At 42.8% G+C, this 16,203-nt stretch overlaps 2 protein-coding genes across 3 annotated transcripts in view; one reads left to right on the forward strand and one right to left on the reverse strand.

Annotated features, from left to right (window-relative positions):
* The window catches only part of dnah9l (dynein, axonemal, heavy polypeptide 9 like), a 34,501-nt gene extending 26,937 nt beyond the window's left edge, over positions 1 to 7,564 (forward strand). Inside the window, exons 74-88 of one of the 2 annotated variants that reach the window (XM_075483653.1) lie at positions 9 to 131; positions 229 to 422; positions 634 to 782; positions 910 to 1,037; positions 1,280 to 1,417; positions 1,575 to 1,664; positions 1,740 to 1,931; positions 2,013 to 2,132; positions 2,384 to 2,443; positions 2,631 to 2,813; positions 3,080 to 3,262; positions 3,490 to 3,605; positions 3,876 to 3,988; positions 4,108 to 4,248; positions 4,348 to 7,564. In XM_075483653.1, the coding sequence (XP_075339768.1) occupies positions 9 to 131; positions 229 to 422; positions 634 to 782; positions 910 to 1,037; positions 1,280 to 1,417; positions 1,575 to 1,664; positions 1,740 to 1,931; positions 2,013 to 2,132; positions 2,384 to 2,443; positions 2,631 to 2,813; positions 3,080 to 3,262; positions 3,490 to 3,605; positions 3,876 to 3,988; positions 4,108 to 4,248; positions 4,348 to 4,595 (2,178 nt within the window). In that variant the 3' untranslated portion in view covers positions 4,596 to 7,564. The remainder of the gene's footprint in view (positions 1 to 8; positions 132 to 228; positions 423 to 633; positions 783 to 909; positions 1,038 to 1,279; positions 1,418 to 1,574; positions 1,665 to 1,739; positions 1,932 to 2,012; positions 2,133 to 2,383; positions 2,444 to 2,630; positions 2,814 to 3,079; positions 3,263 to 3,489; positions 3,606 to 3,875; positions 3,989 to 4,107; positions 4,249 to 4,347) is intronic. The other variant, XM_075483652.1, reaches the window with a different exon arrangement.
* LOC142399162 (uncharacterized) lies at positions 4,801 to 16,199 on the reverse strand. The gene is made up of 11 exons (XM_075483654.1): positions 15,764 to 16,199; positions 14,591 to 14,678; positions 13,532 to 13,633; positions 12,020 to 12,085; positions 11,872 to 11,900; positions 11,630 to 11,767; positions 11,426 to 11,512; positions 8,880 to 8,954; positions 8,652 to 8,758; positions 6,788 to 6,968; positions 4,801 to 6,701 (listed from the first exon to the last, which is right to left on the reverse strand). Exons 1-11 carry the CDS (start codon positions 15,920 to 15,922, stop codon positions 5,697 to 5,699), a joined length of 2,037 nt encoding a protein of 678 aa, XP_075339769.1. The 5' UTR covers positions 15,923 to 16,199; the 3' UTR covers positions 4,801 to 5,696.
* Positions 16,200 to 16,203: the final 4 nt, after the last annotated feature.

The following is a 16,203-nucleotide window of genomic DNA, read 5'->3' on the forward strand; positions in this document are numbered from 1 at the left end:
TTTTTCAGTTGCTCCTGATGGGTAAGGAGATAGATGTGCGAGAGCTGGACTTCCTGTTACGTTTCAGCATAGACCACTGCTATGTCAGCCCCCTTGACTTTCTGCCCAACTCGGCATGGAGCGCCATCAAGGTTCGCAAGCACATACGCAGACTTGCCGCACATGTATTGCCAGCTGTGTGCGCGTTACACCTTACATGACCACCTGCTGTCGCTGGTTTGGGTCCAGGTGATGAGTTTTACGGATGAGTTTCGCGGTTTGGACAGAGACATTGAAGGGTCACCAAAGCGCTGGAAGAAACTGGTGGAGTCAGAGTGTCCAGAGAAGGAGAAGTTTCCTCAGGAATGGAAGGGGAAAAGTTCCCTGCAGAAACTGATCATGATGAGAGCCCTAAGACCAGACCGCATGACCTATGCTGTTAGGTAATGAGGGTTTTTATCTATCATATTATCATGCATTTAGCAGAACATTAAATATGAGTATATTTACTTTGTGTTGTTGATAGCTAATGGATAAAAGGTGTTGGAAAATACACATTTATATAAGGGTATTTAAATCCTTTTAGCTATGCACCTTTTTGTGAGTGTTCTTTGAGGTCAAGCCTTTTCTTCGCTTCTTTTTGGTACCCTTAAGGAACTTTGTGGGGGAGAAGCTTGGGGTGAAGTATACAGAGGGCCGAAAGACTGAATTTGCAAAATCCTTTAGAGAAAGTGGTCCTGCCTCTCCTGTGTTTTTCATTCTCTCACCTGGAGTGGACCCACTAAAAGATGTGGAATCACTGGGTACTGTTCACAAAGAAACACGCACACACTGAATTCTCATCATGTACCTGAACTATACTTATACTGCACTTTGTTGTGAAATTGTGTGTGGGGTTTTTTTTTTATATGTTTTTCTGTGTGTTCTCAGGAAGGAAGTTGGGTTTCACTATAGACCTTGGAAAGCTTCACAATGTCTCTTTGGGTCAGGGACAGGAAACTGTGGCTGAGATTGCCATGGAGAACGCTTCTAAGGAGGGTCACTGGGTTATATTGCAGGTCGGATTGTCTTATTTTTTTAAATCGGAATAGATAGGCCTCTGTCGATTTGAATAAATAATAGCAATTGGGTTTGGGTTACATACATAGGGTTACATTGCTGTTACATACAACAGCTTTTAAACTAAATAAGAATGAAAATATTCATTCATTTTATTCTAAGCAGTGTTGCTTTGTTATGCCACAACTTTCTTGTTTAAGTGTATTGAGTTTAGACTGTTTTCCGTGCCTTTTGCCTGCAGAACATCCACCTGGTTGGTCGCTGGCTCGGTGCACTTGAGAAGCTCCTGGAGCGCTGCTGCGAGGACAGTCATCCAGACTACAGAGTGTTTATGAGCGCTGAATCAGCATCAGCAGCCCAGGAACACATTATACCGCAGGTAGGAAGACAGTGAAAGGTTGTGTAGAATGAATCCACCAGCGCTTGTCCTCTACTCAAAGTGTATGTTTCAGTAGTGCCCCTTGCAGTTCTGTATCTAAACAGGGACATGAAATTAAGATTTTCATGTTTTTATCTTCTATCAATGTGTTTCTCAGGGCATTCTGGAAAATGCCATTAAGATCACCAATGAACCCCCTACGGGCATGCATGCCAATTTGCATGCCGCTCTCGATAACTTTGACCAGGTGAGTTTATTCTTATGCCTATTCATTTTTGTCTTATTGACCAGCTTATTTATTCATTAACTGGCCCCTCTCCAGGACATTTTGGACCAGTGCAGCCGTGAGCAGGAGTTCAAGACAATCCTTTTCTCTCTGTGTTACTTTCATGCCTGTGTGGCGGAGAGGAGGAAGTTTGGGCCCCAAGGTTGGAACAGAAAGTATCCGTTCAACACCGGGGACCTTACTATATCTGTGAATGTTCTTTACAACTACCTGGAGGCTAATGCACAGGTGTGGTGTGTACTGATGATGATGATGATAAGTGAAGGGGGGATTGTATCAGTGGTGATTTATATGATTATGATAATCAAGGTGCCATGGGAGGACCTGAGGTATCTGTTTGGGGAGATCATGTATGGAGGACACATCACCGATGACTGGGACAGACGGCTTTGCCGAACGTATCTGGAGGAATACATGCAGCCCAACCAGGTTTGTGTGTGTTCATGACAGAAAGGCAAAGGAACACGGCTGTGGCGTGTGGGCTGCATGCTCAGCTTTGCTCTGACAAAAGAAGACCATGAGCCGACATTAATTAGGGCCAGATGCTTCTCTAATGCCATTTCTGACTAATGGTTAGCTCCAGTTTGAAGCAATTATGCTAGCTTGAGACAGGAGACTGATATGTGCAATGTGCATTATTTAAATCGTCATTATTATTGTTTCTTTTTATTATCACTCAGTTTGACCGGAAACTTTCATTGGCCCCTGGGTTTGTCGTCCCCTCCAATCTGGACTACCAGGTAAGGTGAAGCACAGTTCAACCTTCATCTCCCTGACTCTGCCCTGTTATCTAGTCTAAAACTGAGTTTTTATCCTGTGACGTGCAGATTGAGTTAAAGAGTATTGCAGTCCGTCATGGGGACAGACTATACATCTGGTATACTTGTCTTTCCTTTAAAGCATGTTAAACAAAAATGTGGTTGTCAGGGCTACCATGACTTCATAGATGAGATGCTGCCCCATGAGAGCCCAGTGCATTATGGGTTGCACCCGAATGCAGAGATTGAGTTTCTGACAGTGACGTCAGATAACCTTTTTCACACTCTGCTGGAGCTTCAGTCTCCTGATGCTGTGATGGGGGAGGGCGCTTCACAGACGCTGGAGGAGAAGGTAGCTACACATACGAGTTCAATAACGTCTTTATGAGATTTCATCTTTCTCAATAATGAAATGTCCTTAGCCAAAAGTAAAAAAGAAAAACAAAATGGAAAACAAAAACGCATTAACTGATCATCCAGTGTTGTAATTAGTCTCAATCCCAGCACTTGTGATTCTTCTAGAGACAAGACAGTAAGAAGTTTGTTTGTGGGTCTTACAATTTGATGCCTTTTTTTTTTCCTATGCTCCAACTAATTAGTTACGATCCTCACCTGCAGGTGAAATCTATTCTAGATGAAGTCCTGGAAAAGCTGCCAGAAGAATACAATATGTCTGACATCACCTCCAAAACAGCTGAACGGTCGCCGTACATCCTAGTCTGCTTCCAGGAATGTGAGCGCATGAACACACTCATTTGTGAGATACGTCGCTCGCTGAGGGAGCTGGACCTGGGACTCAAGGTACGCTTACGCCTCTCTGTGCTCGTATGATTGTTTACAGCTCGGTCCTCATAATCTCAGCCCTGTGAAATCAATTTGCCTGATGAGATAGTGACCTACCTAAAGCAGCTAGACAGATAAGCAGTAACGACACTGTCTCAACTCTAATGTGGAAATATTTCACTGATCCCCTATGTAAGACTTCAAACAAGTGTGTCTAAAGGGATCTAACAGTTATCTCTATTAAGGGTGAACTGGCTATGTCATCTGAGATGGAGAAGCTTCAGACAGCCTTGTTCTTTGACGATGTCCCTGATACCTGGACCAAACTGGCCTACCCATCTACCTACAGCCTGGCTATATGGTTTGTGTTTCAGTTTTAGTACTAACATTGTAAAATTCTAAGGGGGATTTATTTTTTATATATATCATATTTTATGTGTAGAAGATACTTTTAGTCGCATTTGTTGCAGTTACTATGTTTTGCTTATGTGACAAAGTAGGACAATAATTCTGTCAACGACTGTGTAATATTGAATGTCACTCTACATTACCTAACAGTGTCTGTTTCTAGAGTAGATGATGACTGACATTATCCAAAGAGCTCTCTGTGTTTTTTTTGTGTGCGTGTCAGGTATAATGATGTGATGCAGCGTTGTAAAGAGCTGGACAGCTGGACTCAGGACTTGTCTCTGCCCAGTGTTGTCTGGCTATCTGGGCTGTTCAACCCACAGTCCTTTCTCACTGGTAACACAGACAGTTCTACCAAGGCATAAATGGCTCCACTTCATTTTCCCCCTCTCCCCTGTATCTTGTGTTTTCTCATCATTAAACACGACTCTTTTCGTCGTGTGCTTGCTTTTTAGCTGTGATGCAGTCTCTGGCACGTAAAAACGAGTGGCCTCTGGATAGAGTAAATCTTACAGTGGATGTGACCAAGAAGTTTAAGGAAGAGTTCAACCAACCTGCCAGGGAGGGTGCATATGTGTATGGACTTTACATGGAAGGTATACAAACATCTCTTTTTATGGTGCAGGGGCTTAGGTTGGATTTATGAGCAAAATAAAACAAAAAACATGCATTTTCCCTCCCGTGTTTTTCAACAGGTGCAAGGTGGGACACTCAGACCGGGGTGATCACTGAGGCCCGTCTGAAAGATTTGACCCCAGCCATGCCTGTCATCTCAGTCCGAGCTGTGCCCAATGACCGTCAGGAGACCAGGAATATCTATGAATGTCCACTCTACAAGACCAAGATCAGAGGACCCACATATGTATGGACTTTCAGTCTCAAAACCAGGGAGCGACCAGCCAAATGGGTGCTGGCTGGAGTGGCCCTGCTGCTCAGTGTTTAGAGATCACAAATGAAGACTTACAAGCGGAGAGGGACATTTTATTTGGTAAAATAGGTGTTCACTGAGGGAGTGTTGTCTGTATGTTCCTTTTGTACCAGTAGTTACCCATATTGTTCATTCTGTACAGTTCCACATGCAGTGTGATATATACAGTAACTCCTGGAGAATGTAACTCTTTAGCAGAGAAAAGTAACTGGGAGTGGGATCGGACTGCTTTCCTTTTTATTGAAAAATAATAAAATATACAGAGAAAAATGCCAACGTTTCACACACTAGATCACAGATGGAACTGATAAAAGCATGTTTGAACAAATCAAATCAACAAACAAACAAGATACTATATAAGCAGGAGGAAAAACAGTAGTGCTGCCTCATTAGAACGTCATTCAAGTGTTATTTTGTTACACTTGTACCTCTTACAGCTTGTTATGTAGCAGTTTTAATAGTACAATAAATTACACAGGTGAAGTCATTCTGACAACATGACAACACAGCCCCTTGAGTCCCCTTCAGACACAAAAAAAGTAATGACAGGAATCTGACTTGGTTCTATATAACTTTCAACATGACACAAGTCTGAACAGCATGCAGTCACATTAAAAGGATACGCATGCACAACTAGTGGTGGATGGATTACTTTGGGAAATGATCGCCTTCTCATTGTTCCACTCTTTTCCCTCCAATTATTATGCGGTGGAGTACCTAAGTTTTTTTTTTGTATTTGTACCATTTGAATACAAATTTGGAAGGAAAAAAAAAAACTTACTGAGTGCTGCAGCCTGAGCCACAGAGCAGACAAACATAAAAGTGACCAATGACCCGATGCTGTTGCTCAAACAGATGATAATGAAGTCTTAAATGTTAGGTGTCTCATGTCTGAAAGAGGCTTTGTTGTCTTTTTGCTCCTTGCTACTTCACAGTAAACATGGGTGTAATAGTCAAACATTTAATTAAAAAAAAAAAAAAAGAATAACAACAAAATAAATGTTTTCTGTTGTTCACCTGTAGACTGTGATGCACATTCTGTCAAAATTTTTCTAGTTTGGCCTTAGTTTGGTTTTCGGGGTGTGCTTTCTGTGCGTGTGTCCACTAATCTGTCTCCTAGTCACTGTCAGACCAGTCGAGCTCCATCATGTCCATGGCAGCTTTCGCCATGTTGATCTTTGTTCCGTGTCGCACGCTGCAGCTCTTCACAGAGTTCTGATTGGACGATGCTCGCATGCTCACCTGCATCCCAGAGTGACCAACAACGCCCACTTCGCCTCTAATCTTGTGGCTGATGGCCTCGCTGAGGTCGCCCCTGACTCCCTGGACTACAACTCCCATGTCACTCCTGCGACCCCTGACCCCCAACTCACTTCTGACTCCATGACCCATCGCCTTCATCACTCCCAAGTCACTCATGTTCATGTCCATGTCATCGACTCTTTCCATCTCCCCCATTTTATCAATATCTAAGGACAGCATGTCTCCCAAGCCCCCCAAACTCCCGTGGAGACCCTTGAACATGGTTGGCAGCCTTCCTCCTTCAAGCCCTCCCTCCACCCCTCTCTCCTCTAACCTGTCTCCAAGTTTTTCTATCTCCCATCCTCCCTCCTTTTCACCATCTCCCTCTGCCTCCCCAAATCCTCCTGAGTACCCTCGGACAATGGTGGTCACTCTGCTTCTCTGCATCCCTCCTCTCTCCCTGTCCCCCTCCTCCCATGTCCTCTCCTCCCTCTCCACTACGCCTCCCGGAAAGCTCCTGAGTGTCACCTGCACCCGTCCTCCCTCCAGACTCCCACTATCTTTTTGTTCCCTCTGCCCCCAGCCTTTCTCCTCAACAGTTCCTTCTTCTTCCTCGTCTTCCTCTCCAAACCTTCCCTGCAACCCTCGGAACATGGCATGCAGCCTCCCGCCGTCGAGCGAACCCATCCCCCTCTCCAGTACAGCACTGCTCCCCCTCTCTGTGTCTCCATTGCTGAGTGTGCGGAGGATACAGCTGACCCCGGCGCTGCTGACGCCGGCGCTGCTGACCCCTGCGCTGCTAACCCCAGTGCCGTTGGAGTCCTGAGAGTGTGAGCGGAAGAAGGAGCCGGTGGAACCGATCGACATCGGAGTGAAGAACTGATAAAACAAAGACAGAAGAGGGGAGTCTCCATCATAAAAAGGTATCTGCCAATCAGTTTACACTTTATTCCACTGCTGCTTACTGGCGAGATGTTTGATCGCTCCATGAGTAGAGAAGTTGGACTTGGAGTCATACTGGACCTCTCCATCAGCCTCTCCTCCCACAGCTTGAGCCTCCTCTCCCTCTCCTCCAGCTCCTTCTCCTTGGAGTACAGCTCCCTCTCTAACTTTCGGAGGCGCTCCAGGGTTGACTCTATTTCACACCTGTATTATGTTCATTATAATGAACGAATATGAACACAAACTAAACATTAGTTGTGACCAATTGCATACAGACTTGTCTCAGTTTGCACAAAAACGTCAGTGTAATCACAAAAGAACTGCCATAATTACACATTTTGACTCAAAAAGCTCCTCAGAATGAAGAAACTTGAATGAATATTTCAGACCTATATATTTTTTATGGTATATTTTGCCATTTTCAGATGAGCTTCTAATGAAAGGCACCTTTTAAGCAGCTTCCACGGCTAATTTTCGTTTCTTTAGAGCAACTTTTTGAGTCTGCCCCCTCATTTCCCTGAAATCTGGGACATGATGTAACATGTAAATGGGAACAGATCAATTCAACTGTCTCCTTCATTGAAAACAGTACAGAAACAGCATATCAAATGTTGAAATTGAGGATTTTTCTGGGAATAAAACATATTGAATTTTGAAAAAAAAAATGTGGAGCATCTCACAAGTTATTTGGCAACAGGTCAGTATGAGGACAAAGAGCATGGAAAAACAAATCACTTTTAAAACTACAGCCAACTGGTCTTATCTAGAGTTATCTGGTAGTTACTGTGCTACCAAATAGATTCAGCAGTGTGTTCATTTTATAGACTCATATGCAGTGGGTTTTATGTGCTATTATGCTGTTAATAAAGATTTATTTAAATTCTGAAACAATCCAGGTTCTGCGCAGACAATATGGACAATATGGCGTCGATACAAACCAACATGTGGCGCCAACTTTACACTCTGTTAAGCTGGCCTGTTTCAAGATGATTATATTCCCATTGTCATTGACAGGCTATATCAATCACACTTACTGTAGTGAGTGTCCTCGCTGTACAACAGAATATTGCTCGTGTCGAGGATTTTGATAACATCAGCTGAAAATATTTTACTGCAGTACTATCTGCTTCCACAAAAGGTCACTGTGGGAGTTGGAGAGTGACTGTCCCCGAACATGCATTCACAAACAATCAACTCTCACAGCAGCTAAATATAGACAGCGGTTCGACGCACAGCCATACTTCCCCACTCATTCATCCGGCCCCTTCGCCTCCTCCACTCTGCCTCCTCCTCCACGTCCAAGTTTTTCCACCCAAACCCAAAACTTCACTCAAGAATTAATTGCCTTCGCTGCGCTCATGTTAAATATGCACAGAATCTCACACCTTCTCTCTCCTGGTCCGCTGCCCCCCCCCCCCCCCGCTGACATCTGTCCACCCATGTTTCTCTGCTATCCTTGTTGTTTCTCTCTCGCCCAGTGTTTCAGATTTCACATTCACACAATACATTTCTGTTCCTCCCTGAGCTTCTCCTCGCCAGCTCACATTTGATTTTCTCCTCCGCGCTCCAAATCCAAACCCCTGCCCTCCTCGACCCACCCACCCCCCACCCACCCTCCCACGGTGGAGGAGTAGAGGAATCTCTTCTTTCCAGAGAGCTTAATATAGACTCAAGCAGAGTGCAGGGTCACGCATTCAACTTTTCTCCAGAGCTCCAGAGTCCACAGAGTTGTGTATATGTAACATGTATGCGTGCGGGTGTATTGGCATGTTTTGTAGAATATGTATACCTGCTGTAAGGAGACTTTAGCGCATTGGCTTAAAGATACAGAGCTGTTACACTTTCTTTGGGGTGTCTGCAAGACCGTGTGTGCTTTTGTGCATGTACCTCCACTGGTCCTTGTTATGTAGGAAAGAGTTACACTGCTCTGGTAGCCTGCTGTCATTTGCCATGGTCTCTAGGGTTGCCAGCACCTGCTTAAATTGTGGACGTTCCTGTCGGTGCACAGATGGAAACAGGAGATAAAAACGTATTTTTATCGTCTTCACAAGTATTTACTCTAAGTGAGTTGCATGGAACATTTCGACATCTCATCCCCGGGCAATTTTATCATACCTTTGGGTCTGCTTGCCAGCATTTCCTCATCAACTCTCCAAAACTTGCTGGACAGCTTTTAGGTATGGTCAGCCTCTAGATATTCAGATGCACAAAAACACACACCACAAATACATAAACCTTTACTTTTACAGAAATAGAAAGTTGGCTTTAAAAAGTATTTTCCTTAGATAATGGATATGTGTGTCTAAGTAAACAGTAACAGTCAAAATTACCCTAGTTACAGTCTGCTGCACACTAAGATATCAAAGTCCTAAAAAGTACACATGCTTTGCTGCTCCAGCTGTGGTTCAGAAGGTAACAAGCAGTGTACCTTGAAAATTGATACATTTCTGTAGCTTTTTGTCTTTACCCTCGAGAGAAATATTCTCCCCCCTCACTCACCCCCTAATGACAAAAATGTACTTTAAATTCTGGTATGTACGTTTATAGAGGACAAAAAACCCAAATCTTTCATTTCACACACCAAAAACATAGTTTTATTCCATTCGTTTTCAAAACGAAGTTATGAAAAGTTCGCTGGAAAGCTGAAGCCTATCCCGGTTATCATCGGGTGAGAAGCAAGGTCCCCCCTGAATGGGTTGCCTGTCCATCACAGGGCCAACACAAACTAACGTGCCTGTTGTAAATTTAGGAAGACCAGCGAAGTGAGCGAAGATATTTTCACACTGTGACACGAAGCCAGAGCACTTGGGGGCAAACAAGCAAACTTCACTCAAAAGGGCCCCAAGCAAGATTCAGGCCAAAAGTGCCAATCACAACAGCAGCGCGCAGCCTACACCAGTAAATAAATAGAAGGGGGGAGGGGGTATGATGGCAAGAGAAAGTATTTAACTTGTTACACAAAATATCATTTTATTTTTTAATAATTCAACAAATAAATAAAAATTTAGCCTATGTTTCCTTTTTTAATTGATTAAATGTAGAATTACAGTATCGTGAATTAAAGGTCCAAAGTAACTACCTTAAAGACCAGTTCTGTACCTTAGAGGAAACCTTTCTGATAAACGAGACTTATCTTTGTATGAACTGCCTCTATGAGCTGGCACTTCCTGTTAGCATGGTGGAATTTCATGCAAGCCTTATCGTGGCAATCCAATCATGCTAATAGCTGCTATGCCAATATGTTTGCCAAGATTGCCATCTTAGCTTAATACGTTAGCATACTGTTATTTGCTAAGTAGCCATAATCATATTTAAATGACAGACTGCTAATCTGTATCATTAAGACTTTGAAAGAGTGATATGGCGAGATTTACAATTATGATTTAATTTTCAATCGCATCAAAATAACCAGCTAGTTGTCCAAAATGTCAGTTTGTCATCGTACTTCAAGTCAAGTACTCAAGTGCTTTGGGTTCACTGTTCAACATTTCATCTGGTCCAAATAGCTCATCCATCTCCTCTGAATACACTGCATCAATTATTCCAAACCACGTTCCTCTGCCAGGATTTCACTGATTATTTCCTCTTATGTCCCCCATCTGCTGCATGTTTATAATTCCAGCTAAACTTTTCAAAGATGTCACTGGCGCCATCAGAGCCGGCATTTAAGGCACTAAGGTTAACCGGCACTGTTCGACTTTCCTTCAAATGTTTAAAAGGGCTTTTCAAACCACTTCTAAAAAAAATGGGATGAAAAAGGTGTTTTTAAGAATTCCAATCTGGCTTCAAATCTGCTCACAGTAGAAACTAATCCCATTTATCTTTGAACTCACCTAGTGTGGAGTAACCAGCGCTGAGTCAAACTCATTTGAAATCAATATGGAGAAAGAAAGCCCTAAAAAAAACTAGCATCGACAGAAAATTGCGTGTTTTGTTGAACCATTTCCTGATCTGCATCAGCAACAACAACAACACTGAAATAAATTGTTGTACCATTTAAGAACCCCTGGCAGAATCAAAGATCTATGTACCCAGAAAGCTCCATAGTGCATAGCAGTCAATGGAAACAGTTTTTCACTGGGGATTAATCCTAAAATATCCCCAACTCTGAGTGGATAAGAGAGCACGTCGAAGGGTCAGGAGGAGAGGTGTAGCTATGGAGGGAAATCAGGGGGAGACTGGGAAAGAGGAAGAGAGAGACAGAGTGAGTTATTTAGGGAGAGTATTTGGAGAGGAGCCAACAGCTATGAAGGAATCATGTTCTCTTAGTTGTTTGTTGCTGACAGTGTGCTTGTGTGTGGGGCTGCAGAAAAGTGTGCAACTGAAACACTGACCATCACTGACCATAACCGTCACTTCCTGCCACCTATAAGCCTCTAGAAACAAAACCTCCCATCATTGTAGTTTTTTTCCTTTCTTTTTTTTCCGCCCTCTCTCTTTCTCGTGCATGAGTCTGGCCAGGCTCCACTGCTGTGTATCCAGGCCTTACATGAGCAGAGAACTGACATCAGGCCTAAAAATACTCAGCCTCACCAGCTCACAGTGGAAACCATGAGAGCATCGCATTGTGCCTCCAGCAGTCTGTAAGTCTGGTGGGTCTACATGCTCACAGAGGGTTCAAAACGCTGTATGGGTCTGCGTGCGCTGTATGTGCAGGTTACCTCTTGTTTTTCCACCACCAGCCATGCAACCTGCAGCCCCTCGAAGCCTTTGAAAGGAACCTCTCGAGTCAGCATCTCCCATAACACCTGGGGGCAGAACACTCGCATTACACACAGTTTAGTGATCCTTTTCTGATTGCTACGAGGAAGCGCAGATGTTTGATTCCTGGCTTTATTGATATTTACACATTGCTGCCAACTCACCACACCATAGGAGTAAGTGTCACAGGTCTCAGAGACAGGTAGGCTCTGAATAACTTCAGGAGCCATCCAAGGAAAAGTGCCCACCACCGTCATATGGGTGGTGTGCGACAGGAACTTAGACGCTCCAAAATCACAAATCTAGTGATCAAAGTCCAAACACAAAAGAAATGTTTAAAAGATACTACACATAAGCTGTGTTTCAGATTTTTTAGAAAAGAAAACACACGACTGTTGCTACAAACCTTCAGGATTTTATCCACTGTCATCACCACTGTAAACGGAGCATACAGAAACCAATCAACACTCTCAACAACAAGTAACAATGTGATATGATCAAGCTGGTACACAACTGGGATGCTTTGATGTACATATGTGCAGAGAGCAAGTTACCGTTTCGTGACTTAAGGTCTCTGTGAATCACTTTGACCGGAGCTTCTGCATGAAGGTAATGCATTCCTGAAAGGACATGAATGTTTAGGAACCGGGGGGGGGGAATAAATAAAACTTTTTAATGTCTTACTGGATGCGATTTCATTCCACAACATTTTGGTTTAGACAGCAAAAATCCACAGATTGATCCATGTAATTAGAAGCAGTTTTGATCTCAATTATGATTAAAGCAGAAAACCACATTTGGAAAGTCTTTCAATAAAAACTTATTTAAACATTAAAATGATCTTATGTCGAAGCAAAGCCTAATCTTTATTCTCTCGAGTCGAGTCGAGTCAGTTATTCAGCAGAATTGTAATTTAGGATGTAGCCACATTTCCATCTTTCTGCTCCACTTTAACCACTGCAGCTGCAACACAAAAGCTCCCACACACGCAGGCTTCAGTCTGTCAGCTCATGGCTATTCTTGACAAAACCCTAATTTGTGCTAATATTAGGATGTACCTGACTTATCATTTCCCCAAATGACAAGGCAGGTACATCGACTTTAGTTGGTCCAGAGGTATTGATCACAAGTGTGTAAGTTACAAATGTGAAACTGCTAAAGCAACATTTTTCCTGACTTGCATTAAATATGAACTAGATAAAAGCTCATGGTTTAAAACTTCTCTTGAGATAAAGTAAAAAAAGATGCAAGAGATGTAAAAAAAAAAAAACTGCTATGTGATAAAGCTAATCTAATTGAGGACAGAGCTGACCAATGATTACCTCTGATCAATACTAATGCCACCATTTTGTTTATCTATTTACCTAAAAACCAAAAATTAAAAATTAAAATATTCCCTCCAGCATTTGCTGCCACAATCGTGGGCTAGATGCATATGCTATACTGATAGGTAAACATTACAGGGGGCATATGTTTTGCCCTTATTTTTTAAGCATTTTTTCTTAGCAAAGAATTCCCTAAAGTTAAGAAATAAATGAAATAATAATGTTTTATCTATATTTTCTGTTAAGACTAGGAAATTTGACTTGTGATTGATGTTATTTAATTTTTTCCTCAGTCAGAAAGTCTGGCCTCAACTGTAGAAACACAAGGTTTGATTATAAGCAGCACTTCTTAACGTCCATCAAACAAAACACAGAGGAATGACTGACAGGGAATTCCGCAGTTTCTGGAGCCGGTTTGTGATGGAGGAATTACTCCTTGATTTTTTAATGGAGTATCAGGCTATCTGCCGGCCCCCCTATGTTATTTAAGCCCTCCTATCTGGGTGGCAGTGTTTTAACAGCCTGGTTCTGTTCAACACGCGGCTTGCGAAGAACAAAACCAGCTTCTCAAGAGTTATTGAGTACAATTTGCTTCCAGTTCGCATTTGTATTGTAGCTAAAAGCTGTAGGAAACATCTTGGAGTCTCGAGAGTCACATAAATAGTCATCCCTTTTCTGTTGTATAAAATAACCACAGTGTGTAGAATTTATTATTGAAAATGATCATTCCTTCAAGGGTACCTTTGGCTATCTGTATGGCCCACGTCATGATCTGCTCCATGTCCATCTCCTCACTCTGCTCACTGGAAAGGTACTCGTAGAGAGACCCTTCACTTGCGTATTCTGTGAGGTAACACACACGAAACAAACACACACAGAAGTAGTGGTTAGAATAAGTGAAAAGATTAAGAATACAAATCATGTGTGCCTGTGCTCAGCTCCACATTCTATAATTAGACGATGCAAAATGAGCAGAGCGATTAATAAAACCACCCACAACGACGTCGAGAAGCTGAATTAAAGACACAAATCAATTCAGAATCTTTCAGAACTGACTGTACACAACATCTATAAGAACCTTTAATGTCTCCCGTTTTCCTGCAATGTCTGACAGATCAACAAGTGAGAGACAGAGGATATTGTCCTTTCAACAGAGTGGGAAATGGAAGTTAAAGTCTGAATGTTACTGAGAGCAAAATCCTCCTCCGGAGTCACATCTAATCAAGGTCTACCGTAGTTTTTTTATTTTTTATTTTAGCGAGCAGTGGACTTAGATTCAGCTGCAGCAAGAATTGTTGCTCGACAAGTCTGTAGTGGTGTGTCAGTGCTTTATCTTAATCATACAACCCCATCCAGGATTACAACCTCCTCCAAACATGCTGGTCTCAGTTACAAATGTCCTGCCAGGAAGAACAGCAAGAACCAGTGTTTAACATATGCTCTGACAGTTAAACACCGATCGGCCATCAAAGCACGTGCTAATCTGTCTGTGTGGTTCTTCTTCTCGGATCAAATACAAATTTTTAAAAAAACTAATACATACGCTTGTGTAGTTCTACATAACAAGACCCTGTGACCTTATCCTAAATCATTTGCATCTCAACTTAAACCCGATGGTCCTTTTATATTTCACACTTCAAACTCTTTGTGTTATCAAAAGTAAAGTGTTACATTTGAGTTCAGGTCTCATTCTACACTGACAATCCCTCCTTTTAAGTTTTATGTTCTTGTGAGGACATCTGAAAAGAAACATGAACCTCACACTAGCACACACACACACACGCACACATGGGATCTGACCTGTGACAATGCCATAGTTGGGAGATTCCAGCACAGCTCCATAAAACTGAATGATGTTCTTATGACTCAGTACACTTAGAATCTCAGCCTGGATGAGGAGAAAAGAAAGAGACAAACTGAGAAATATAAACACTTTCATTAGAAGAAGCACAACCTTTCAGGGGGGTTACTTAATGTTTAAGCTTTGACTTGTTATCCAGTTTGAAAAGTCATTTGTGACAGTGTCATTAGGAGGCCTGAGCTGAGGGCTGAACTTCTCCTAACAAAGATTGCCCACACTGCAGTGACAAACACGCCATTAATCAGCGCTGACATACACTGCAGATTTTGCTAAGCAACACTAGAACTACCCATCAGTCATAACATATCACATAAATTCTGCAGTTGTTCTCAAAATATTTTCTCAAATTGCTTAGCGTGCCCGTGCATACGTGTGCGTTTAAAAAAGGAAGAGTTGCTGAAAAAGATCCAGAAAGGATCCACTAAGATTCGATTCTCTCAAGACCCTTCTAATTGCATTGATCTGTCTATCCACACACTGGACTCCACGTCTGCAGCCCCTGCATGTGTGGGATTGTGAGAAAAGTCACAATCACACAATTTTTTGATAGTTGAGCCACGTGCACGAAATTTGCCTGCAATGTATGTGTGTGTTTTACAAACCACAGTATTTTGTAGTTGTTTAAAATCTGCCGCCACAACAGAAACAGTGCTTTGTTCCTCCACAGTTTCCTGAGACAGGGTTGTGAGCGTCTATTGTACCACCCCTGTTTTTAAGTCACCGTCTGGGTCACACTGATGGAGACAAAAAAACCTCACCCTAACATACAAAGGGAGGATAACGGGGGGGTGTTCAGGCATAAGCAAAAGTGCTCCATCTACCAAAGAGTGGGAGGAGAAGAGGGAGGAGGAGAAGTATGTTTAAGATAAACAAATGTTCCATGGCAGGCAACAGAGGAGTGGGACGAGTGAGGGAGGGAGAGGGCTTTAGATCTGAGGGCAATCGAGGAAATGAAATCAAAATGGATACAGAAATCCAGACTTTCAATGTACCACAAAAAAAGAGCTCCCAAGTAATGGAAACTATGCATACCAGGATTATGCTTATTTGTCTCTACTCCAGAGGTGAATCAGTGTTCTGTGTGTGTATGTGGCTGTGTGTTTCCTCTTTACCTCTTTGTCGATCTTCAGAAGTTTCTTCACAGCCACTTCCTTATCTTGGGATATCCAGAGCGCTCTATAGACGCTCCCAAAGCTGCCTCCTCCACAGTTCTCATGGAAGAGCAAGTCCTCATGCTTTATCTGCACAAACGACGAGCCACGGGACGACATGGCATACTGACTCACCCACACTCAAATGCATACACACTCACACACAGGGACACACACAAACCCCAAAAAGTGTCCGCGTTCAACTCAGATCTACTGTGTGTGACCGTAAACAAGTCCCAAATCAGCACAGAGAGCTCGGAGTGAGGATTAAAGAAAGGCACAGTAGGTTCCACCGCAGGGTCGGAGGGGATGTTGTCAGTCAGCTGAACAGAATGCCAGGGAGAAGAAACCAGAAAGTGCTGGAAAGAGAGAGAGAAGTTTTCCCCCTGTTGACTGTCAGT

Source organism: Odontesthes bonariensis, chromosome 14, assembly GCF_027942865.1.
Source record: "Odontesthes bonariensis isolate fOdoBon6 chromosome 14, fOdoBon6.hap1, whole genome shotgun sequence".
NCBI lineage: Eukaryota > Metazoa > Chordata > Actinopteri > Atheriniformes > Atherinopsidae > Odontesthes > Odontesthes bonariensis.

Coding starts and splice junctions, on each gene's coding strand:
- LOC142399162 (XM_075483654.1), bottom strand. CDS start 15,922: ATGTCGTCCCGTGGCTCGTCGTTTGTGCAGATAAAGCATGAGGACTTG. Junction 12,086..13,531: donor GGCCATACAGATAGCCAAAG/GTACCCTTGAAG, acceptor ATGTCCTTTCAG/GAATGCATTACCTTCATGCA. Junction 11,513..11,629: donor ACACTTACTCCTATGGTGTG/GTGAGTTGGCAG, acceptor TTCTGCCCCCAG/GTGTTATGGGAGATGCTGAC.